The sequence below is a fragment of the Notolepis coatsorum genome (genome assembly GCF_963971535.1).
Source record: "Notolepis coatsorum genome assembly, chromosome: 20".
NCBI classification, from domain to species: domain Eukaryota; kingdom Metazoa; phylum Chordata; class Actinopteri; order Aulopiformes; family Paralepididae; genus Notolepis; species Notolepis coatsorum.
Window position 1 is genome coordinate 70,257,243 of NC_140184.1, and position 25,352 is coordinate 70,282,594.

The 25,352-nt window shown below is 42.9% G+C and overlaps 1 protein-coding gene across 1 annotated transcript in view; it reads right to left on the reverse strand.

The window, feature by feature from the left end:
• The window catches only part of ap1g1 (adaptor related protein complex 1 subunit gamma 1), a 146,564-nt gene that overhangs the window by 47,347 nt on the left and 73,865 nt on the right, over positions 1-25,352 (reverse strand). Inside the window, exons 5-7 of the mRNA XM_084337690.1 lie at positions 23,257-23,353; positions 10,094-10,170; positions 8,344-8,439 (exon numbers count right to left, since the gene is read on the reverse strand). Coding sequence (XP_084193816.1) covers positions 8,344-8,439; positions 10,094-10,170; positions 23,257-23,353 — 270 coding nt within the window. The remainder of the gene's footprint in view (positions 1-8,343; positions 8,440-10,093; positions 10,171-23,256; positions 23,354-25,352) is intronic.

A 25,352-nucleotide genomic window follows, 5' to 3' on the forward strand; every position in this document is an offset into this window, starting at 1 on the left:
TGTAAGAACACATGACTATCACCATAGAACTGATACCTGTCAGAACACATAACTATTACCATAGGACTGTTACCTGTCAGAACACATGACTATGACTGATACCTGTCAGAACACATAACTATTACCACCCTCCCCAGGGTATCAAAAAAGTCAACCAACAAACAAGATTCTTGTGCCGGATCTCCTCTCTGGTAAACAAGAATACCCTGAAGACTCTTAACAGGAGCACTCATTCAAGGGTACTACGACTATGCCTGTTACCAAAGCACCTCAAAGGCACTAAAAACAAGATTACAAACATCACAAAACAAACTTGTCAGACTGCTTAACCTCACTCCTAAAACCCACTTTACTCCTGCCCACATTCAAAACCGCTCTTAAAGAGCACCTACGAGAGGCTGCAATTAGAAACTGGGCACCGTAAATGTCAAACCCCCCCCCCCTCCAAATGTACAGTCTCCGATACCGATCGTTTTTGATTAAAAAGAAATACATTTTATATAAATTTTTTTTTTATAAAATATATATATTATATAATTAGACTTGTACTATCTGCGAGACATCGCCACCACGCAACAAGTCAAAATGCTCGCTATCTGCAAACAGCTCCACTGTCTGTGTACTCTAGTAGCCTCCAGCTCCAAAAAGGATTCTCCGGCGCTGCAGCTGGACCCTATTGGTAACGTTACTGTGCTTTGGTCATATCACATTCAGCAAGCCCTCAGCTCGAATACGCATTGAAACAATGTTATAAGACATTGATATCAGGAGCTATCTGTAGCTACTGCTAGCCGGCTAGATGACGTTAAGACAACTATTTAGTTCAATCGGACATTTCGTTTTGAACTGTGAACTAACGTCAGCTAACGCAAGCTAACGGAGATATCAACATGGACTACTAGACTTCCTGGGGCATTTGTTGATATCCGGAGCTATCAGTAGCTAGCCGGCTAAATACCGTTAGACAATGCCTACTAAAAGTGAATAGTTGACTGGGTAATTTTGTTTAAACAGTAACGATAGCTAGGTAGCTAACGTTAGCTCAGGTCGAATGCACTATAGACTCAGCAGAGGAGCCGCCTCCTCTGTGTTTACAAACTCTACACGGGTGCGGGCGGGGCAAGGGAGCAGCGGCAGTTTGCAGGTCCTGTGCGTCTGAGACAAGCGAGTGAGATCGGGGCATCCCTACTTTCTATGGCATTTTTAAGACCTGAAAGATGGATTTAAGACATTTTAAGACAAACTAATGCCTTAATTATTGATAAACTAATTTAAGACTTTTTAAGACTTTTTAAGGATCCGCGCACACCCTGTAAATATCGGGTACAGTTCATTAACGATACACTTTTTAAACGTATCGTGGATATCGTGATGTTTTGCCCTCGCGTTAGAGGCCGCCGCGGCTGAGATGAGATTTACAAGCGCAGCGCTAAATGCTTTCCTCTCCCTCTCGCAGAAAAAAAAAGTCAGTCACACACACACACTTGCCCAAATTACGTCATCTACACGCACGCAAGCGCACACACCTAGCCAGAGAGGCGGTGGCTCGGTGCTAGGGATGCCCCCCGAAACCCAGGAGTAAGCTCCGACGTTAACGGTACTGTACTGCTATCGGTAAGTTAGTCTACGAGCAGATTAGCTACGGAGCTAACCGAGTGTACCATCCATCTGCGACACAACAGTGGCAGCAACAGTGGACACGGAGTAATGTTAACGTTATGTCGAGTTCATACTACACTACACGTATGAACTCAACATAACGGTAACGTTACTCCGTTTCCATGAAGTGTTTAATTAGCAGCAATCTGTTGTTGAAAATGTAACGTTAACCGGAAATGGAATGCGAGGACAGGAAGCCGTCATGAAGTCGGCTTCTGGCCCTTGTAGTCATATATATTGTAGTCATTTTGTAGTCTTATTAACTAAAAGATTTTAACAAAATAAAAAGCAGCAGCACTATTGGATAACCGAGTCATGTTTGCTATGTATTTCTTTCTTTAGGGGAGTAGGACATTTGTTTCACAGTTTTAGCATGATGTTTTATAGATGGCCAGGTTAAACACAGGTTTTTGTTTTTAAGGGGGGGGGGGGGGGGGGGGGGGGGTTTGATTGGATTGAAGTTTATTTCAAGTATGCAACACAACAAACAAACATCAAGTACAGATATAGCCTTAAGCCGTTCAAATAATAAATTTATACATACATGTAAATAAATAAATAGTTACAATATATAATCTAATCATCTAAATCTAATATATAATATAAAAAAACGAAAGGCTAAAATGCTAAATATATAATCTAAGAATCCAATAATCTAAATCTAATATATAATATAAAAATGCTAAATGCATGAGTCTTTTGTCTTTAATGTTCGCAAACTCAAATACTGTCTTGGTAAGCCTCATAATGAATTGTTTGGGGAAAAAAGGAAAAACATCATGATGTGTATCGCCGAAAGGTCATAAAATATCGTGATATCATATTTAGGCCATATCGCCCAGCCCTAAGTACAACTCAATACACACAATTGTTAAGCAGATGCAGACCAGAGAAAGACTTTCGTCTCGTTTACATCAGGGTCCCCATTTTCAATTCATGACATTTATGACATACACAACATACAGATGGATATAATAATCGAATCTAATCTTATCTAATCATGACATACATGATATGCAGTACCGTTACATTTGTGACATACAAGATATGCAAATATACAGTACTGTTAAACAGATCCTAACAGTAAATATATACATACGAGGGGGGAGGGAGGTTCAGACATTTACAGGGGCCAGTTTCAAATTGCAGCCTCCCGTAGGTGCTCTTTGAGAGCGGTTTTGAAGGTGGGTAGTGATTCAAATTTTTTTACGGCTGTGGGTAGGGCGTTCCACATTGATGTGGCATAATTGCGGAACGTGTTCAGTCCCTTGTTCGAGCCGAATATGGGTTGGACATGATTTGTGGAACTCCCTCAGGTGTTGTGGTTGTGGTATTCACTGACCTTTGGGAAGTATTTCGACATGTACATGGGTACCTTAGTGGTGTAGTGTATCTTGTAGACCAGGCCCATTGCAAGTTGCTGTACTCTGTCGTCTACTCTAAGCCATCCTAGGTTGTCAAAATGGGCAGGAGTGAGGTGGGTTCTAGGAGTAAGGTCAAGCAGTAGTCTGACCAGTTTGTTTTGTGATGTTTGTAATCTTGTTTTTAGTGCCTTTGAGGTGCTTTGGTACCATGAGGTGCAAGCATAGTTGTAGTACCCTTGAATGAGTGCTGCTGTTAAGAGTCTTCAGGGTATTTTTGTTTACCAGAGAGGAGATCCGGTACAAGAATCTAGTTTGTTGGTTGACCCGTGTGACAACCAACCCCGTTCTCCCCTACATACTACATTCATGTGACATAACTGAGTCATATATTCTGATAGCCCAGGTTGTTCTGAAAATAAATATGTACATCACTTCATTGTACAATACATTGTTTAGGTTTTACAAGCAGTTTATCAAAGTTGACCGTGAACTTGAATTTGGTATAAAAAATACAGAGTAAATATATATCTTATACAAATAACAATATATAAGGTATAGAAAGTAAAAATGTTAATGACTCTGCACCCTAGCTTTATCAACTAAACTCTCTCTGGGCCTCTTGGGTCAAAAGACAAGTCATTGGAATAACAAAGGAATGACAGACTGGAAGCTGGGCCTTTGTTCAGGTGTGAATTGGTGTAGAGTGAATTGAATCCTGAGGCCATCTCCAGACTAAACCGATTTCGATCTTATCAGGCAAAGTATTTGATCATATGCAGTGATGCCAGTAAAGTGTTACTAAGTAACGCGTTATTGTAATCTGATTACTTTTCCCCGAAAATAGTAATCTAACGCGTTAATCTTTAAAAGCCAGTAATCTGATTGCAGTTACTTGTCCAAGTGGCTGTGCGTTACTATTTCGTTACTATCTCATCATAAATTCATAATGCAGGCGGAATGCAGTATTTTATTTCGTTTTCGACAGTCAAAAATACATTTTGAGCTGTTTTTCTTATTTGGGAGTGACGTTGTGTGGCAGTGAAAGGGTTAAATACACAATGTGTCCCGCGGCGTGACTGGACCCTCTGTCTGTGAGTGACTCTGCTTTGGTCCAATCACATTCCCCATCCACAGTCTGCGAATCAGAGGCAGAGTAGGGCGGGTCTTCACAGCACGTCATGTGACATATGCGCCAATCGTGTGACAGCAGGGCTCCGTCGTTACAGCCTCGTCTGCACGGAGAATTCCACCCCAAAACGCTCGTCTAAACGTAGCCTCAGTCACTACTTCACGTTTGTGTCAGCTAAGCCGGGTGAAAAAAACATTCATATGCGGAGGAAACAAAATACTGTCTACCGCTAAAAACAGCACATCCAATTGCATTGAAAGCATCTGGAATCACAACACTAGCCGACGCTTCGACTAGGTACAGGAGGACTCGGAGGCCAGCCAAACAGCAAAAGAGAGAGATTGTTTCTTTCCCTTTAGATTAATGTATATTTGATGGTGGCAGAGCAAAAGCTCTTATTTGCCAGATTTACAGTTAATTTACATGTTAAAGAGAGACTGATTGTATGTTTATAGAGAGACATTTAAAAAAAATATATATATAGTTACAGTTGATATAATTGAATAGTTCAGCCTGCATTTGTTAGATGTGATACACTGGTTTTGTAAAACCACTGGCTGGCTGCTCTAATGCTGTGAGCATCATAGACTGTTGCTTTACCATACTTGATGGTACAGAAGCTGAAGCACTAGTTTAACAATTTACGTTATGTGCAGAGAAACAAGTTAAAAACAATTTATGCACTTTCAATAAAGCGTTTAAAAAAACTGTTGGGGGAACGACGACGACTTCGTAACCTAGTTACTTTCAAAGTAACTAAGTTACTCTGATAATCAAGTAATCAGTAAAGTAACTTAGATAACTTTTTAAAGGAGTAATCAGTAATCAGATTACTTTTACAAGTAATCTGTGGCATCACTGATCATATGTACCTTTCATCCACACGGAACTGCGTTCTGGCAGCCTGAAGACGCTACTTTATGAGACCAGCTCTCAGAGTGCGCAATTCTGAAGATGCCCCCCTTGCGTCACCATCTTTACAAGCGATACGCTTCTTCTCCTGAACCGATGACGCGATAGCCCACCTCTCCCTTACCCTGCGTGTGCAAACTCAGCCAAACATCACAACAACAATGGCATGTACAGAGTAGTTGCGTTCGTGTTACAGAAGCTATTGAGCTTGATCAGGCTTTTACAGCTAAATGTACTGTGCCTGTACTACCACCGTCGACAACAGATTGACATCACCCTTAATCCGCATGCAAACCCAGCCAACAAAAAAAGAAACATGATACATATATGTCTTATATGTCCAGATATGTCGTGGCTAGAAGTGTTTATTAAACACCGGGAGTTATTATTAAACAACAATGGCATCAGAGTGGTTGCGTTCGTGTTACAGAAGCTATTGAGCTTGGCGACTGGGTGGCGTAGCGGAGATTGCGCTCGTCACCAATGCAAGAGGCTGCGGTCTCGACTCCCGGAGTCAGCATTGCCTGCGGCTTGGGCCAGTCGTCATACTATCTCAATTGGCAGAGGTAGCGGGTGGAAAGTCGATGGGCGGGGATTGGACGTTGTGGACAGCGACTCCTACAGGTCGGTTGGGTGACGCCTGTACAGCAGAGTCAGGAAGTATCGGGGGCAGCGTGAGCCTCCTGTGTCTATACCAAAGGTAGCCGCATTTCTGGCAGACGTTTCTGGTCATGTGACATGTGCGCCCAATAGCGTGACGAGCTGTGTCTTTGCCCATTTCCATGTCAAACAGCCTGCAAACTACCTGCCGTTCTATCGCCATGCTCTAAGACAAACTCTAACCATAACCAACTTCGAAAGAGTGCCTAAGCTTAACCGTCGAAAGAACTTGCCTAACCTTAACCAACTTTGAAGATTGCCTAAGCTTAACCAGTGTAGAAACTGGCGTCGGCCAATCAGAGAGCGTCTGCAAGAAATGCGGCTACCTTTGGTATAGACGCGTTACTCCTCGCCACTGAGAGGCCGCGCTGTCTGGTGAAAAGATGCAACAGGCTGCCTCCTTGTGTACCGGAGGGGACACGTGATGCAAGGCTTCTATCCTCACTACAGCCGACCAGTGGGAGGCATAGTCTAGCAACGTTCAAGACAGGGGAGGGGAGACTTGAAGGGGAGAATTGGCGATACGAAATTGGGATGGGAGAAAAAAAAGAAAAATAAGGAGAAAAAGTGGATTAAAAAAAGAAGCTATTGAGCTTGATCGGAAGGCTACTGTGATGCAATACACGATACTAGCTAGAGATTAGCGTCACATAGCTGGCCTTTTTCTGAAAACCCAAGTAGTAGCCAAGCACATACTGTTCCATAGCATACGTCTTCAGTTGATCATGACAAATCCTCTCTTACCTTGACGATTAAAAAGCCTCCATCATTTAGTAAATAGTATTCCCATGGCTCGTAGCTGTAGCCAGGGAACTAGCATTGATGCTATGCTATCAACATTAGCCAAATAGCTAACCAACTAAATACAACAGACCGTGGTATCCTGAGGTAACGTTAAATACAGACAACGTTTGCTACAATTACAGTGGTATCCTGAGGTAACGTTAAATACAGACGTTTGCTAGTCGAAAAGACTGGACACACACAGGGACAACATCAATCAATTAATTTAATACAACACAGGTAGTTTGAGCTGCCTCCGACCGCACCACGGGGCTATTATACTATATACGGCTTTGAGCTCTCTCCCTCTCCTGCCGATTAAAATCAGCAGCTCTTCCTCCTCCTCATCACCGGCTGCCTGTGAAGCTGCATTTTGCGCCGCGGTGTGTGTGTCTCTCCTATCCGTTGGAACCTAGCGTCAGCTCAAAAGCACAGAACCGGACACACAAGTTATCGAAAACAACAACAACACTTCTGGTCGGGAGTTTTCAAAATAAAAGAGCGACGTCTAAAACAGGAAAGACATTTATTTTGTAAATTTGTGGCACGCACTTATTATCTTGAGACGTTTTCATTTTTACGGAAACCTTTTTTAAATGAAAACGAAATGAAAAAGATCAAAATCATTTTAGTCTGGACAAGGCCTGAGAGTGTAGTCCTTTCATCAAATAGCTGAATTGTCTTTGATTCTTTCAAAGCCCTGAACTGAGATTAGGTTATAATGTTACCAGAATGTTTCATAGGACATTGATTGAAAACTATGGGCTCGATTTTTTTTTACAATTGATGACTTATTTTGAAGGTATGAACCTGTAGTTTCATATTATGTAAAAAAAGAAAAATGTGAAAATTCCCAGGGAGGGGCCCAATAGAGGGTTTTAATTAACGACCGTAACAGGGGCATTGTTAGCTGCCAAGTCCAGAGGAGAGAGTCCTCCCTGCTGGACAATAACAAGTCTTCTCGACCACAGCCTTGACCGGGGCTCAAACCGGTGATCCTCCGATCATGAGTCCGGAGCCCTAGCCATGTAGCCACACTGCCGGATGTCGGTGTAGATGAAGAGGCCATAAAGATGATACTTAAAAACAATGCCATCCATCCCTTTTCAGAATTCAATTGTTAATATTTGTGACCATGAATCATTCTCTCCTAAAGCTAGAAATTGAAAGAGAACCCTAAAATGTAAAAGCTTCACAGACAATGAATGGGGCGCTAACTTTGTGGACCCAATGAATGTTTATCAGATTTCTTACATGGACTGCATTTATATAGCGCTTTTATCCAAAGCACTTTCCAACTTATGCCTCATATTCACCCATTCACTCACACATCCACGACAGCAGAGGGAACCATGCAAGGTGCCTGGTCATCGGGAGCAGTTTAGGGGTTAAGTGTCTTTGCTCAAGGACACTTCGACACGCTGCCAGGAGGAGCAGGAATCAAACTTGGAACCTTCAGATTACCAGAAGACTACTCTACCTCCTGAGCCACTGTCGCCCGAAATAAGTTTAATATTCTACTATAGCCAACAGGTCTGAACGATAATTTAAACGTAATTTAGGTGTAAGAACACACAGAAACATGTTATGGACCCACAAAGTCCCTGTCCTGTTCATTGTCTCATGGAGAGTCCCAGATTTGACATCCAGGTGAGATCATGAACTGGTGTGTTCTCCTTCCGACTCCTAGTTTCAGGACAGAGTGGTGCAGGTTCACAAATACTGACAACGGGTTGCTTTTGTATATAAGAATTTGTTCTTAATTGCTTGCCTGGATAAATAAAGGTTAAATAAAATAAAAAATTACCAGCCAAGGCCAAGGGTTTTACATCTCACCTGCAGAAAGGGATCACTTATGCCAGAGACGTCGTGCTCGGGAGAGTATCCAGACATGATTAGGTTCTTCAGAATTCTCACCAACTGTGGTACCAGCTACAAAAGACCAACAACAGGAGAGAAGAGGAGAGATGTCAAAGGCCTTTGTGGGTCTGAGTCGCCAAGGAAATCTTTATTATAATCTCTTTTTTTTTTCCCAAACTTTTTTTCCTTCTCTTCTTTCAAAAATCAGGCAGGCCATAAATTCAAGTTTATAGTTATGATGGTCTGTCATCAAGTGCATGACAGGGGGGTGGGGGATTATCGGTTATCATGGTTTGTAATTCAACTCAATCATCATTCCTTTTTTGAGGTTATATATAATCAAGACAATGACCATATAAAAAGAACATTGGGTTAGAATGTTTGGTTTTGAGAAACAGAATCTTAATAGTACCTCTGAAAGACTTCACACAAGAGTGCAGTGAGCTTGCCATGTGCCACGGATGTAAGATCCACACCAGAGCCTTGTTTATTGCCCCTAGCAGCTCAAAACGACCACAACCGCTGTGTTTCAAGTATATATTGTGAAATGTCCTCCTCTCACCAGTGTTGAAATGTCAACGGTTACCAGGTATACAACCATAAAACACCACGCATCTCGTCTCAACATGGACTTCCTGATGCTAGTTTTGCCAAACCGTGAAGACGTACCGAGGCTTGTCCCATAAATTAATTAACAGTGCAGTGACATTTTATAAACATAAAGACACAAGGCTAAACCCTCCTCTCGCCCGAGACAGACAGCAGTATAGATTAGCAGTGTCTAGAGATACGACACCTGGGGTGACAAACTGAAAAAACAAAACTAAAACTAAAAACAGACCCACCACATTGTTGTCAACATACAGTGATCAGATGAGTTACTTGTTAGGCTAATGATGACACCTGGACAATAGTGAGATGTATCTGACAAATGCACCCCAGCCCACGCAAAAGAAGAAGAAAAAAATAACCGTAATCATAATATTAAAAGAACACTGACAAAACAATGACCACCGTAAAAGAAATAAAAAGAAACACAAATAAAAATGTCATTACTGAACACATCAAATTTGACGGTGAGTGTGTGGAGTGATGTACAGTACTAGTTACGGCATGCACCAGCTATGGAATCAGAATGTACTCTTACCTTCTCATTCTAACACAATGCAGGAATTGTAACAAAGACAAATGACAGAAAAAATATGAAGTAGATGTTAGGAGGGAGGAGAGATTCACTTTCAGAGAGAGAGAGAGAGGGAGAGAGAGAGAGAGAGCTCAAAATAAATGTTTCGATCATGAACAATGGGGGGGGGGGGTGGCACGGCTTCTGTTACGGCTAGAAGAGGAGGAGAGAGGTACAGGAGCAGGAGAAGTGACAGCAGGAAGGAAGAGAGACTGAAGACACTTTGAATGTAGAGCAAACCTTACATGAGAAATGCAATCCACGGTTCAAAAAGGTCAAAAACGTGTGTTTCAAGTCTATCTTAGCGCTATACTGAGAGGAATAGGTGTATGTGGTGAAGAAGAGACAGAGAGAATGAAATGTAGAATTAGCTGAAGACAAAGGAGGAGGGAGAGAGAGAGAAATAGAGAATGAAATGTAGAATGAGCTGAAGACAAAGGAGGGAGAGAGAGAGAATGAAATGTAGAAATACGCTTAAGACACATTCTTATTCAACTGTGTGGCTAATAGTCATTTCAGTTATCGGACCGTGTCCATCCATACCTTTCTGAAGTGGGAGAGCATGTCTGGACTTCTTTCACACATTTCAGTTAGGAGAACGACTGATGTATGGAGAACACCTGGGGGTGAAGACGAAGGACAAGTAAATCGTCATTAATGGATAATGTGACGAGGGAAGAAGCAATGCGGCAAAACAGGTGGGAGGCAGTAGCCAGCTAATGGGGAGATGCTAGCGAGGTAGAAATGCCGGTAATCTATGCAGCGGCGGCTGATTAACATGCTCAGGCAGGGCACGGCATGTTATACCCAGGGGGTGAGTCCATAATCATGGCCATGGTGGGGCTTGGGTGGTTTTAATGTTTTATATTAAATTGCATCTGGAGGCAATGCTATCTGGAGACAGGCTTATAGCAAAGCAGGATCTCCGGGTCTAAATGAATAGCAGGACCTCCAGTTCTAAACAAATAGCAGGACCTCCAGGTCTAAATGAATAGCAGAACCTCCAGGTCTAAATGAATAGCAGGACCTCCAGGTCTAAATGAATAGCAGGACCTCCAGGTCTAAATTAATACCAGTACCTCCAGTTCTAAATTAATAGCAGTACCTCCAGTTCTAAATTAATAGCAGGACCTCCAGTTCTAAATTAATAGCAGAACCTCCAGGTCTAAATTAATAGCAGGACCTCCAGGTCTAAATTAATAGCAGAACCTCCAGTTCTAAATTAATAGCAGGACCTCCAGTTCTAAATTAATAGCAGGACCTCCAGTTCTAAATTAATAGCAGGACCTCCAGTTCTAAATTAATAGCAGGACCTCCAGGTCTAAATTAATAGCAGGACCTCAAGTTATAAACGAATAGCAGGACCTCTAATTGAAGGAGAACAGCAGAGGGTGAAGAAGGAATAAAAGGCCATTGTTATGAAGGCCTCAGATCTGCAGGTAGCCTGCTCCTTCAGGTCCCCAATACCCGGCTCTGCACCATGGGTGACCGAGCCTTCTGCACGGCTTCACCACGCCTGTGGAACAGCCTCCCCCATCCAGCTGAGGGCACCACAGAGCCTGGACTCTTTTAAGCAGGCCTGAAAACCTATCTGTTTCAAAAGGTTTGACCGTTAGCTTTTTATTTAAATTATTTTCTTGTGATATTTTTTTTTCTTGTGCTGTTGTCTTTAATTTTCTGTTTATACTATGTTTTTAACTAGGTATGTCATATTTTTATCTTATTTTTATTCTGTATTTTATTTGTTTTATTAATAATTATTTTATTTTTTAACTATGTTTTAACCCTGTAGCACTTTGGGATCCTAGTGAACAAAAAGTGCAATACAAATTCAATTCATTATTATTATTATTAACTCATTGAACGCCGACCACGAGTATAGTCGGGTTAACTCGCAGACGCTTTAACGCCAATCACGAGTATAGTCGGGTTTTAATCGTTATTTCTTTTATTAGCGATATCCATTCATTTTCATCCATCCAACCTGATGTTATCGTTGGGAATGGGTTTGAGCTCGCAAAAGGGCAAATACCGCCGCCTATCGTCTCCCGGTTGGTATTGCACATCATTGGATTGGATTGGCTGGGGATGTGCATCAAGAAAAAAAGTCCAGTCCGGGTTTTGCTTCTCGGGCATGCAGTATCGTTGTACCACGTTGACTGGGAGCATCGTGGATTATGTGTTTTGGACTATAACGTTGGATCAATGGACGCGATCGATATTTGGAATGGCGATCAGGAATTGGATTCATCTTTTTGCAGAACATCTGATGTGAGGTAAGGAATTTATGTTACGAATCTTGGGTTAATCAGATGTTCCTTTCACCGCCATCGGAGCGCGTGTGTGTGCGTGCCGTTAGCGCCGACCAATGCACGGATAAGCAATTTTTCAGCCCGCTTTTGTATCGTGCATAAGGACACATATACTATCGATAATCTAGCGTTTATTTGAAAACGATTCATAAATCAGCCGAAAAATGACAACGTGTTTTGTATTCCACTAAAGGGCTATTATCGTGTCTTTCTCTGGAATTACTAGAAATCTCCAAAACTATACTCTTGTTCAAAACGGTATCAAACGGAAATGTACCGATGAAAAAACAATCCGTTTCGTACATGTTGACTGCAAGCAAGTCATTGATAAGCGACGGGTGTATTAGACCCATAGCCATAATTTAAGATATATTTTAAGCGCAAATCTCCCCGTCCTCCCATTGATTAAAGCGCTGGCGTGGTAGCCCTAATTTGGTCATATCCGGCCGGCGCTGAATGAGTTAAGGCTTCCAGTAGTTCCCCTTTCATGTCACCATTTCTGAAATGAATATACTTCTAAAAGGAAAGCTCTCTTGGGGGGCTGAAAGTGGCACACTGAGAAATAAACAAATAGCTTGTGAGCAAAAATGGTTATCAATTCGACTTACTGTGGTGATAATGTTGGCGTCTCGTCTCTCATGACACAATGAATTCCTGGCGCTGTGATTACATTAAAGTACAGGAAAGAGACGATTTATCAATGTATCAGTGTGTTACCAAGACAACGGGCACTCAGATGGGGGCTTTTATATTAATGTTCAGAATGGCTGTCACGCACAAGTGTTGCCTTCCTGCTGCCGTTATTAGAGAGGGTCACAAAATCACCTTTTCTGGTACTTTAATGTAATCACAGCTCCAGGGATTCATTGCGGCCTGAGAGATGAGGTGCCAACACATCACCACGGTGAGTCAAATTGGCTTTACCGATGACCATTTTCACCAGCAAGCTGCAGTATGTTTATTCCTCAAATGTGCTGCTTTCAGACCCAATGGAGCTAGCTTGCCGACGTGTCAAGACTACTCAAATCGCAACCATTTCACTAGGTACCTCAGTGGTTGAGAGGGCAATAGTGCTTGCCGTCTTTGTGAATGCACAGGTTTGAATTCAGCTCATGTTATGCTGTCATATTCTCTCTCCTTCACTTTGCCGTCTATCTTGACTGTGCTACCTGGAAAATCAAATGCAATAAAGAAAGGGGTTGAACTGCCCATAACTTACTTAAAGCGGTGAAAGGCAGCCAGAAATACTGCGGGCTAGGAAAACACTACATTGAAAATAGTGTAATGACATCTTGTTCATAAAGTATGCATTTTCCAGAATTGGGATCATCTGTGTAACTGCTAATGCTTGTACAGGGCACAAGAATGATTGGTGCACTACAGCAATGACATTATATAGATGAAAAAATAGCAATGGGGATCGCGATCGCGATCATTTCCTTGAGTTGTAATTAACACAACAGAAGGATGCCATCACTGGAGGACATAATGAAACTAATTAACTCTCAATAAACTGTCAAACTAAATGAATGTGTGCAAACTGTTTAGAGCTTTGGGATGTGTGTGAGATGAGTAAATCATTATTGTTTTTCGAGTAAGTGAAATGAAATGAGGTTTCACCAGATGTTGGATAGATGAAGAGGACAATCGGCAGTGGAAATGAATAGGAGGCGATGTCCTCACTGAAAACGAATCATGAAACTCAATAGCAATAAACTGCTTAAATATCAGGAATTTCAATAATATTTTCTCAATTTAAGATAAGATATTCCTTTATTGATCCCCTTGGGGAAATTCTAATTCAATGTCAAAACTAGCCAAATTGTTAGCTAGCTCACCCTTGTTGACTTTATATTGTTAAAACTATATTGCACCCAAAATATAACAAAAATCACTAAACAACATCCCCTGAATGACATTCCATGTTTAAAATGTCAATACATTTCTTAAGATCCTAGACATGAAAACAAGTTGTTTCTCACTCAAATAAGCCTCCTCTACTTTAACTGGTATAAGTCATTTTACTCCATTAATTTCATATAGTCCCAGGTTTTTTGCGATTCTCTCCAGAGCTGATGACTGAGGTGAGATCAACGTCTGCCAGCCTATTCGTCTCAGGTTTCACTCGCTTTCTGCTGCGTTCACACGTGTGTGTGTTTCAATGTGCACAGGAAGTGCATGATGTAGTACCTACACATTTACCAGCTTTGTCAACATAGTTCATTACCAACTAAGCCTGGGCGGCTAAGTGGCGCAGTGGGCAAGGCGCTCGCCACTAACGCAGGAGATGCTGGGTTCGAGCCCAGCTCTCGGCGTTGCTACCAGCTTGGCTGGTCGTTCATACTAACACAATAGGCAGTGTTAGGGGTGGGAAAGCTGGTGGGTGGGGATTGGACGTTGTGGACAGCGACTCCTACAGGTCGGTTGATGCGCCTGTACAGCAGAATCGGGAAGTATCGGGGGCAGCGTGAGCCTCCCACGTGTTACTCCTCGCCACTGAGAGATCGCGCTGTTCAGGTGAAAAGATGCGACAGCTGCCTCCTCGTGTACCGGAGGGGACACGTGATGCAAGGCTTGGTCCTCACTGCAGTCGACCAGTGGGAGGCATAGTCTAGCAACGTTCAAGACAGGGGAGGGGAGAATTGAAGGGAGAATTGGCGAGGCAAAATTGGGATGGGAGAAAAACAGAAAAATAAGGAGAAAAAGTGGATCAAAAAAATTACCAACTAAGCCTTTACACCAGAGGGATACCTTACCTACATTACTCCCTCCTGGTGTTGCCCATGCTTATGTAACTAGCCCCATACACTAACCCAAACCCTTATAGAATCAGGAAACAATCTGGTCTCTAGTTTTTACGATGGGTGGGTGCGATTCATCGATTACTCATGGTTTACGAGGAAACTCAATACATTTTGAGTGGGGGGGGGGGGGGTGTTTTAATATTTTAATGTTTAACACCCCGGTAAATGTTTTAATAATTTTTGGAGATTCTCCATATCTCCATGACTGCTGAGTGACAAACCACACTTGTCTCGCCTACATTTTATGACCGTGGCAATGGGTTTCTACTAGGGATGTCCGATATATTATTGCCATAAAAATGTGATATCGGAAAATATCTGTATCGGTTTTCAAAACAAAAAAATATATACCGGTATATACGTATATATATTTTTTAACATTTATTTAACCTTTATTTACCCAGGCAAGCAAGTAAGAACAAATTATTATTTTATGAGTCACAGCAAGCCCCTAAATATCTTGGCGTGCGTCTGGATCGGACACTGTCCTTCAAACAACACCTCAAAGATGTCAGGGCAAAGACAACATCAAGGGTTGCGCTGATCCAACGCCTCGCTGGTACAACCTGGGGAGCCACTGCCAAGACCCTTCGGATATCCACCCAAGCCCTGGGCCCTCATTTATCAACAATTCTTAGAAAGTGTTCCATTTTCGTTCTTAAGCACAGAATTTAGAATGTGTGTACGTACAGAAAAATCGGGATTTATCACACGTGCGTAGACGTGTCCCACGCACACCTGCAAGTACTCTGTGTTGATAAATATCACTTGATCTACGCTCCACGCTCGTGCACGGTTTTACGTATTTGCATATAGAACCGCCCGTAATTAACCATATACGGTAATGAAACACCCCCATGAAATGTGGAAAAGTGGACTAAACCGAGCGAACGCCTGGGAGAAATACGCGACAGGCTGACAGACATGTACACGGTGATGTGGGAAACAGTCGGATATGATATCCATTAACTTCCTAAAGACCATTGCTGCCTGGGCAAACACTAATAAAGACCGTTAATCACTGTTTGGCGTTGGTGTCATTAATAATAACCATGCTGGAATATGAATGCCCTTTTTCGCTTTGTTCTTTTAAAGTTCGATTACCCAGGGATTAAAGTTCTCCGTCAATTTTCTACCTGCATGGTTTAATATGATTTGTAGAGGCATACAATCTATTTTGATGTCGGTATTAGGTATAGCCTATATAAATTATATATGCATAGTAGGGATGGGTACCGTTCACATTTGAACCGATACGGTACCGGTACCTGTGAATCGATACCGGCACCCAACGGTACCTTTTTTCTGTACTTTAGTCTCTAAAAATGTAATCTACCTACCTCAGTTGTAAAAAAAAAAAAAAAAAAAAAAATGCAAACTTCAAATAACCAAATTTTCGACCGTTTTCGGCTTGCCATTGCTCCGACTGCTTTGTTGTTGAATCAAGTCAAATCCTAGGTAAGCGTATATTGTGCGTGTGAACATTGACATGAAAAGAAAAAAGTAAAAAAGAAAGAAAAGAAAAATAAGTGTAAAAAAAATTACATTTATTTTTTTAACTGTATCTCTCGTGAATTGATACTCTGTAGTACCGACGACGTGTTTCGGTAAGTACCTTTAAAAGTACAGAATTCGGTACCCATCCCTAGCCTACATTATGCAACAGTAATTTGCGCATAACGCAGCATATGGCACAGACATGTCACACGGAGCCCCGCGCCTGCATACAGTAAACTAACTTGATCGTTAATATAACTGTTGTCCTTGTATCTTTACGCTTATGAAAACATTAAATAATATGTATAGGCTATAGGCCGTCATTTTGCCTTAATAGCCTATATTCTCGAATGGCATTTAAAGGTGACATGCATTATAAATGTCATTTTTCAGTCTCTAGCATTGTATTATAGTAATAGGAGTTAGTATCAATGTGTTTTAGTGTCTAAATACCATATTGGCGGATTGCTCTGATTCAGCTCAGATCATTTCCTGCTCCAGTAAATTAGGCCATCCTGATTTGAAGGCCTGAGTGACGTTACTCAGGCTCTGGGTAGCAGACAGTGATGTGATTGGCTCTGTGGTTGTAGCTAATGCCCGCCCACAATCTACCTAGACTGACTACACACAGCGAGTGGAAACCACTTCCTCATACTGCGGCAGAGAAACCCACCTCTGCATGCACTCTGGAGGGAGGGAGAGAGAGAGAGAGATAGAGAGCATTCGGGAGCACTTGGGGGGGGGGGGGGGGGACCTGCCGCGCGGCACACACCCCCGAACGGGAGAGTGAAAGAAAGAAAAAAAGGAAGAGAGAGGGAGGAAGGGAGGGCCCCCCACCACGTGAATATTTTAGGCAACCAACTTGTGTTTAGCGTTTCTCTGATTGGCCACTACGCCCATGTGACCGCGGCAGCGCGAGAGCTGCAGCGTGGAAATAGGCTGTCTATTGCCATTCTCCAAGACAAACTCTAACCTTAACCAGCTCCTTAACAGCGCCTAAACTTAACCCTTCTAACCTTAACCAACTCCGAAACAATGCCTAACATTAACCCTAACCTTAACCAACTCCGAAACAATGCTTAAAGTTAACATGCCTAAACTTAACCGGCGAAAGAATGCACGTAAAAAAAAAAAAAAAAGGGAATCGAACTTGTCACCAACGGACCGCAGCATCCACAGCAATGCGGCGCTACCAGTTGAGCTAGTTGTCGATGTTAAAAGAGGGGGATTACTGCTACATAATGCTGCCGCGACAGAGCTCCGCGGCAGAGCTCTGCTCTGCTGCTGCCGCCGCGGGGGCGTGGCTAGACGCAAGTTGGGCGTGGCTAGACACAAGTTGGTTGCCTTTAATATTTAGGCCCCCCCCCACCCCACAAGCTGCCGCGCGGCACACCCGAGAGGGAGAGAAAAAAAGAAAGGAAGAGAGAGGGAGGGAGGGAGAGAGGGGGCCTTATCAATAACGGCCTGTCTTTTTTCTCTCTCTCTCTCCCTCTCTCTCTCTCTCCCTACCAGTCGCAGACTGTGTGGACTGACTGTCACTCAAAGTGCTTATGGGCGGAGCCAGGCCATAACAGCATGAAATCTTGAGGCTGAAAAATTATGGTTTTGAGTACTTGATTAGAAATATAAAACAATAAATTTTTTTGAAAAAAACCTTACAGATGTCTTCAATAGACTCACAGGAATTGTGTAAAGTTGCCCAAATAGTGCTAGGAATAGCAACGCATGTCCCCTTCAATGGCTATCCTCTGTGGGCTATCTCCTCACTGACGCACCAGTATACCTTTATATCATATCATATTCCTTTTTTTTTTTATCCACTTTTTCTCCCATTTTTCTATATTTTCTCCCATCCCAATTTTCGTATCATCCAATTCAACCCTCCCCTGTCACGAACGCTGTTTCTTGCCTCCCACAAGCCGGCTGCAATGTGGACTAAGTCATACATAGCACAAGTCCCCTCCGGTACTTGAGGTAACAGCAGTCGCATCTTTTCACCTGCGCAGCTCGATCTCTCAGTGTCGAGGAGTAACGCGTGGGAGGCTCACGCTGCCCCCGACACTTCCTGATATCATATCATATTCCTATGTCTCCAAGGAATCGTGGGGCTCTGGGGAATAAAGGTTGGGAACCCCTGCAGTATAGCCTATCCTAGGCTATTTTATTTACAGTAGTCTATTTATGATTTGTTTCCATAGCCGGTCTCAGTTATGCTGTGGCTGAGATGGGTCGGGATTTAGGAAACTGCTTCTCGGCTATACGAATTAAAGCCACGATTGAAAATAATGTACTTCTTTCTTGACAATAGCATATACCGTACTTTTTGGACTATAAGCCGCGGCTTTTTCCCCCATTTTTCGACCCTGCGGCTTATATAACGGTGCGGCTTATATGTGACTCGACGTGACCAAACCCGAAAATGTTAAAATCAAAATATTGCTTTTTTGACTGCATTGAAATGTTATTTATCTGTTCCCTTATTTGCTAAACTTAATACAACTTGTAAATGAGTTAATTCTTGTTATTTGTCCGACAGTATTGTGCCCCAATGGTAATTACATATGGTAATTAAATATTAAAACACCTGCGGCTTGCGGCGGTTAGGTGGCCGAGCGGAGATTGCGTTCGTCACCAGCCCCGGAGCTGAGCTGGATTTGCCTGTTCGAATCCAGCTCACAGCTCCGGGGTTGTCACCAGCTTGGCTGGCCGTCTGCACTGATACAATTGGCTGTATCAGAGGGTGGGAGAAGCTGGCGGGGTGGGTCCGGGTCGTTGTAAACAGCGACTCCTACAGTTCGGTCGGGGCGCCTGCTAAGCGCGGATTGGACGTGAGGGGGATAGTGTGGTCCTCCCACACGCTACGCCCTCTCAATGAGAATCCGCGCTGCCAGGTGAAAAGAAGCGGTGATTGGCTGGACGTGTGTCGGAGGAAGCACGTGGTAGCCTCCACTCTCCCAGATGATCTGACTGTGGGGGGTAAGTGCGCAGCGACCAGGAAGGGACTGGGAATTGGCATACGACTAACATTGGGATGGGAGAAAATCGGAGGAAAAATGGAGGGGGAAAAAGACCAAAAAAAAAAAAAAAAAAAAAACACCTGCGGCTTATATATGTACACATTATTCAATTTAGCTGCTGCGGCTTATAGTCGGGTGCGGCTTATAGTGCGAAAAGTACGGTACTATAACAAAAATACGAGAGTAGAACAATGAATCTCACTGCCATGTAGCCTATGTATAGCCTGCCTATGTCATGTGATCAATAAAAACGCGAACTTGAATTCCATCATATTTATATGTTGTGTCTGACCACTATGTTTGTTACTTTGTTATTTCTTCCCCCTATGTAAAGCGACCTTGGGTCTCTTGAAAGGCGCTATATAAAATGAAGCTATTATTATTATTATCACATCTGTGCGGGAGCTCACAAATAGACTGTCTTAGGGCATGCGTCCACCTAGCTCACATTTCCAGCTAAAAAACGCTTGCGGTGAGAAAAAAAAACTCAGTGCGAGCCTTTTGTAGCTATGGCAACGAGCTGTCAGTCACCAACCTACCTGATGACGAGAGAGAAAGAACTCTATCGACAACTACATGACAGCCATCTTGTAATAATAACTTTTATCGTATTTTACTGCCGCGGTTTTGCACATATAGCATATTTTAATACACTTTATTGTATATTAATTATATATATAGTTATTGCCTGACACCACAGTTCGCCCTTTGCTTTTTATTATGTGGGTAGACAGCCAAGACAGGCAGGCAACTCCGGTGTCAGGTTACAAACAGAGTGGTAGATATGATTGGCTGTGATCGGTTGTCTGAGAATGCGCTCGGCGCATCGCTCTGAAAAGTTCCGAAAGTTTCAACTTTAAACGCTGGGCGCGGCCGCACAAAAAAATGTGAAAGGCGCTGAAAAAAGAAGCCGACTGCAGCGCATTTCCTATAGGCGGCAGCATGCAGCCGCATACGCTTCCTCCCCATTGGGATCAATTGAAAAAAGACGATTGCGGCCATAAAAATTAGATAGGTGGACCCGAGCCCTTAGTCTCAGTGAAGTTTCAACGGAGGTCATCTATTCTAACCAACAAATTGAAGTAGAAAGCATTTCTTTGTGACCAATCTTATTTGGAAACATGAAACACAAAATAATAGTATTTCGCTTTTCATTTTAAACAATATTTAATAGAGTTTGGAGGTGGGTGTTCTGCGTCTGCCCCAGCGTTTCCGTTAGCCGGTAATTACCGGTATTTGACCGGCAAAATCTGTTGAAGTCCGACATATTTAATCTCTCCGGTCATAATGTCCGGTGAAAATAATTCCCTCTAAGCACAATTTGATTATTTGAATTGTATTAAAATAGGCTAAAATTAAATAGCCTATGCGATGAACGAAACAATCATTACATTTGTTTCATCGTTGCTTCTAATAATGACAACGACGTTGTCAGCGAGAGCTTAGTTCTGGGTTTGCGAGTGCATGTGTAGCTGCAGAGCCGGAGCTGCAGCGGCACAGTGCAGTACTTCAATTCAGCCATTGGCAATTCAGCTGTTGGGTGGGGGGCGCTGTTGAGCGGTCCCAGATAGAGCCAGAAAACAGCTGAATATGCTGCTCTGCAGCGACATACTCTCGCAAGGTGAGGTGGAGAGAGTCATCACGCAAACCCACGATAATGTTGCCGTGTCTCTCTGCCAAATGTCTCAGTTCTTCGCTTGATATAATTAATACAAATGTCCAATATAACGGAATTCGTTAGCTCATAAAAATGTGATTATAACAGACTGCTGTTTATTAATGTCGGGCGACCTATTTGATTTAAAGTCGGCAGCAGCACAGAGTCTCAGGACTTATTTTATTTGGAATATAATGACTGTATACGCAAAAGTAGCCTAGTTTTAAGTTAAAATATTATAAATCTACATGCCCTGATGATGTCATTCTTTTGTTTTGTTGTCATTCTTTTGCCTATCAATTGTTTTTAAGCTCAATAAACTCTGACCGGAATTTCTCTCATTTGACCGGTAGATTGAAATCTACCGGACACTGAGGCCGGCAACAATTTTTTCTAACGGAAACCCTGGTCTGCCCCCCCCCGTGCCAAACAAGCAGGCCAACCTCTTGTTCGCGCATGAGCCCATTATAATTACACTACTGTCGCTATTTTACAATTAACTATAATTAATTACGGGTCATACAGAACACGCCAGTGTTGAAACTAATGCACGGAAGCTTAATTCCGCGTTGCTTGCAATATTCATATTCTACCGCTGGGCGCCAGGTACGCATGCCCTGAGCTGTGCGTAAATATACGCACAAAGTCAAGCACACGTTCAAATTGATAAGTCACACACTTTACTTAGAAATGATCGTACACACGGGTTACGCACATATCTGTGTGTACGCACCATTGATAAATGAGGGCCCTGGTCTTCTCGGCAGCGGAGTACTGTGCCCCAGTCTGGAGCAGACGCCCACATGTGAAAAAAGTTGATGGGGCTACTAACAACACCCTCTGGATCATCACTGGATGCCTGAAATCTACACCCGCTCCTGTTGCCAGTCCTTGCAGGAATCGCACCAGCTGGCCTACGATGAGAGGCTGCCACTCTCGCCCTAGCAAGGAAAGCAGTGAAGCATGACTGGCACACCCTACATAACACCACAACAACAACAACAACAGCACCTATGAGCAGACTCAAGTCCCGCCACCCCTACAACAAGGCGGCACAAGAGATGCTCCGTTCCACCAATGAGGACCTATCCAGAAATGGATGGCTGGCGGCAGCCTGGAAGAGTGCTGGGCCAACCCATATCCACCACTACATCTGGGATCCAGGAGATGGCGCCACAGGAGACGATCTTCCACGCCGGCAATGGGTTCTGCTGAACCGTTTAAAATCTGGGGTCGGTCGCTTCAAAGCATCATTAAAGAAGTGGGGCCTGGCAGACAGCGCTGCATGAGAGTGTGGAGACCCTGAGGCATAAAAGAAAATATTGTTTGGTTCCTGTTGGTTGTCAGTTAAGGCCATGGGTAGGTAGGGAATTTATTTTATTTTATTTTTTCCCACGGAGACTATGGCTAGGGAATTTCTTTATTTAATTAAAATGTTCACAACAACATGGATGCATGTACTCTGCCAGCATGTTTAATATCCATAATACTAAAGGTTTGACTAAGATTTTTATGAAACTTTATTGTAAAAGAATATATATCTTTTTTAATCTTTAATCTTTAATATATTTTTTTAACTCATAAAATAAATTGGGTCGCACCTAAATCGGCAGGGTCGGTCGGCAACCGGAACCAAACCATTATTTTTTTTAGGCCTGAGCAGACTGTTGACCACATCCTGACCATCTGCCCCCTATACAAACCACCCTCGGAAGCCAGCCTCTTTGATGTGGGACCAGAGTTGGGCATGGCTACAAGATACGGAGTTGGACCTCTGACGTTACACGAAAGAAGAAGAAGAAGAATTACACGACAAGAGATATGTAATGTTAATTACCTGAAATTATTCAGTTTTTTGGGCGGGGAAACCCTGCATATATCGGTATCGGTTGATATCGGAAATTAAGAGTTGGACAATATCGGTATAGGTAAAAAAGCCAATATCGAGCATCCCTAGTTTCTACGGAAAAACTAAGCCGGAATGAGGACTGCTGTGCGTTTTTATTGCTGCTGCCATGCTTTTCAAGGTGCCTTCTAAAAATAGATTTCCCTCCACGAGTACTCTCCATTAATCACTAATCGAGTAAATCATGCCATCAATCTGGGGGAAAACATTTTAAATGCCCATCCCTAGTCTTTACAGTAGCTCTATGATTTGAACCGGTCGTATCCCTTCAATTAACTGAAACGACAAACACTTAAATCAATAGCCCAAATACATTTTACAATGGATGTGAGATTAAGTGCCCTATCTGATGCAGTGGCACTGTTCACTTCCACAAGAATCCTTAGGCCCATAGCTAGTGACAGGCTCCTTAATCCGACTCTCGACACCAGCTGTGAGAAGCACAAGGCGAGGAAGTGCCGACAGTGAAGTTTGTATTTATCATTTCCACCCCGACAGCCTCCGTTGTCTCACCGTGGTTCTTCTCACTCAGCAGGTTTTTTGTGGCTGGAAGGAACATCTCCATCAGCTCCGGAACCTTCCTGATGACGTGAACTGCACACAGCGCCGCCTGTCAACAACATTGAAAATGTAATCCAAACAATCAATGACCGCCATATCTTGACAAGCGACGGTTGACTTTAAATTAATTCATGGTCATCGTCAACATCATCGTCAACCATCGTCTCCTCCTGTGTCTCCCTATCTGTTTTCCCAGATGCATCACCAGGTTCCAGTCACCAGCACCAGCTGGTCAATCAGCACCTCAGTCCTTCCCCAGCACCACCTGATCGCACTCTGCAATCAACCTCCACACCCCTTCATATGTTCCAGTCTTTGTGTCAGTTCTCTCTCTGTCTTTTGGTGGTAGAGCTCTGTCTTTGGGGTATGTTTGGTAGAGCTGGTGAAGGCTCTGGTACTTTGCGCTGTTAGTTTAGGAAATATCTTTTGTGTTAGGCATTATTGGAGACGACAGTAGAAATTCAAGCCGGTCTCAGTAGGGAGCTGGAAAGCCTTCACAAATGGTTACTTGACAACAGATTATCGATTCACCTTGGAAAAACTGAGTTGAGCTGAATTCTATTCAGCTCAAAATATAAATTAAAGGAATGCTCCCGACTTGAGATCAGCTATTCAGACTTGAGTGGCTATCGGCCACTATTGCTGTCTTCAAGAGGGGTGTGAAGCGACATCTGCAACAATAGGCTGCAGTGGGTGCTTGGCCACCACTCTTGAAGAACAGGAACATGACATGATGTAATGAGGCTCTTTCAGAAAATTGTGTTGTCTATTTTATCTACTTGTTTTATCTATCTTATCTTCTTAACTCTCTCTTTGTGATTTATTGTATTCTTCTTGGGACCATGTAGTCTATTTGCCACCCCATTGTGAACCCGGAAATTTTGGAACCACCAAAGTTTTATGATGGATATGGATAGTACGGATCCCCAGCACTCAGAAACTGCCGGATGCTAAGTTGTAAATGTTGGGCATTTTTTTTTTGCATAATTAGCCTACTTTTGCATAATCGCCTAAATGGCCAAATCTCAGAAACTACTTGATCAATTTCAACAATGTTGGAGTTGTTTTGGGGATTATTCGGGATGCTGAATCCAGTTATGATACTTAAGAGAAGAAAAAAGTTTCAAAGTTGCAATATTTACTGGAATTTACCAAATTGTGGTGCCATTTTTTATGAATTTTCTGTTTATAAATGTTTCAGAAGATGCAGAATTTATAGATCATTTTCATGGAATGTTCAATTGTAAACAGAATGATAATAATAATAACTTTAATTTGTAGAGCGCCTAATAGACCACTACACACTTCCGCATTACATTGAAATCGGGGAGGAGATTGCGGGGGGAGCAAATTAATGAATGTGGATGAGAGCCGTGATGTAAGTGGTTGCATTCCTAATCGACCAGAACTAAATCGTCAGAGAAAAAGCCCATTTTAAGCACCTATTCCCCATGCACATGCGCAGATTGCCCACGGATTGTGACGCCACGCAAACCCGCCCTGGACTGTTCCATCAGAGGGGCGAGCTTCGGTGGCCAGTGTCCTTTCAGCTGAACAGGATAATGAAACAAAATGGGCTTTTTCTCTGCCGATTTAGTTCTGATCGATTAGGAATGGGTCGCGCCGTGTTCAGGAGATTCAGGCGCATACAAGTCTATTCGATCATGTCTCCAGCACCCCCACAGCCGTAGCTGCAATCACTTACATCACGGCTCTCATCCACATTCATTCATTTGCTCCCCCCGCTACCTCCTCCCCGATTTCAGAATCCCGGAAGACTATTGTTGATGAGTTGTTATGAAGAGCTGGCTACAATCCAGGAACAAAGAGATAGAATGGTAAACTGGTATCTTCCTCATTCCTGGTTGTTCTGTGTGAAATCTCTCCCCAAACAGTTTCAAATGTTCTTAGTAGCCTCTATACAGTCTGCCCCATTGTTCTGACCAGGATTATTACGTTCCTTTTGGCCTCCTTGCTGACGTGGACGAGAATCCCATCTATAGGCCTAGTTATCAAATTCTTGGTTTGCAATGGTTTTGCACCTTGTG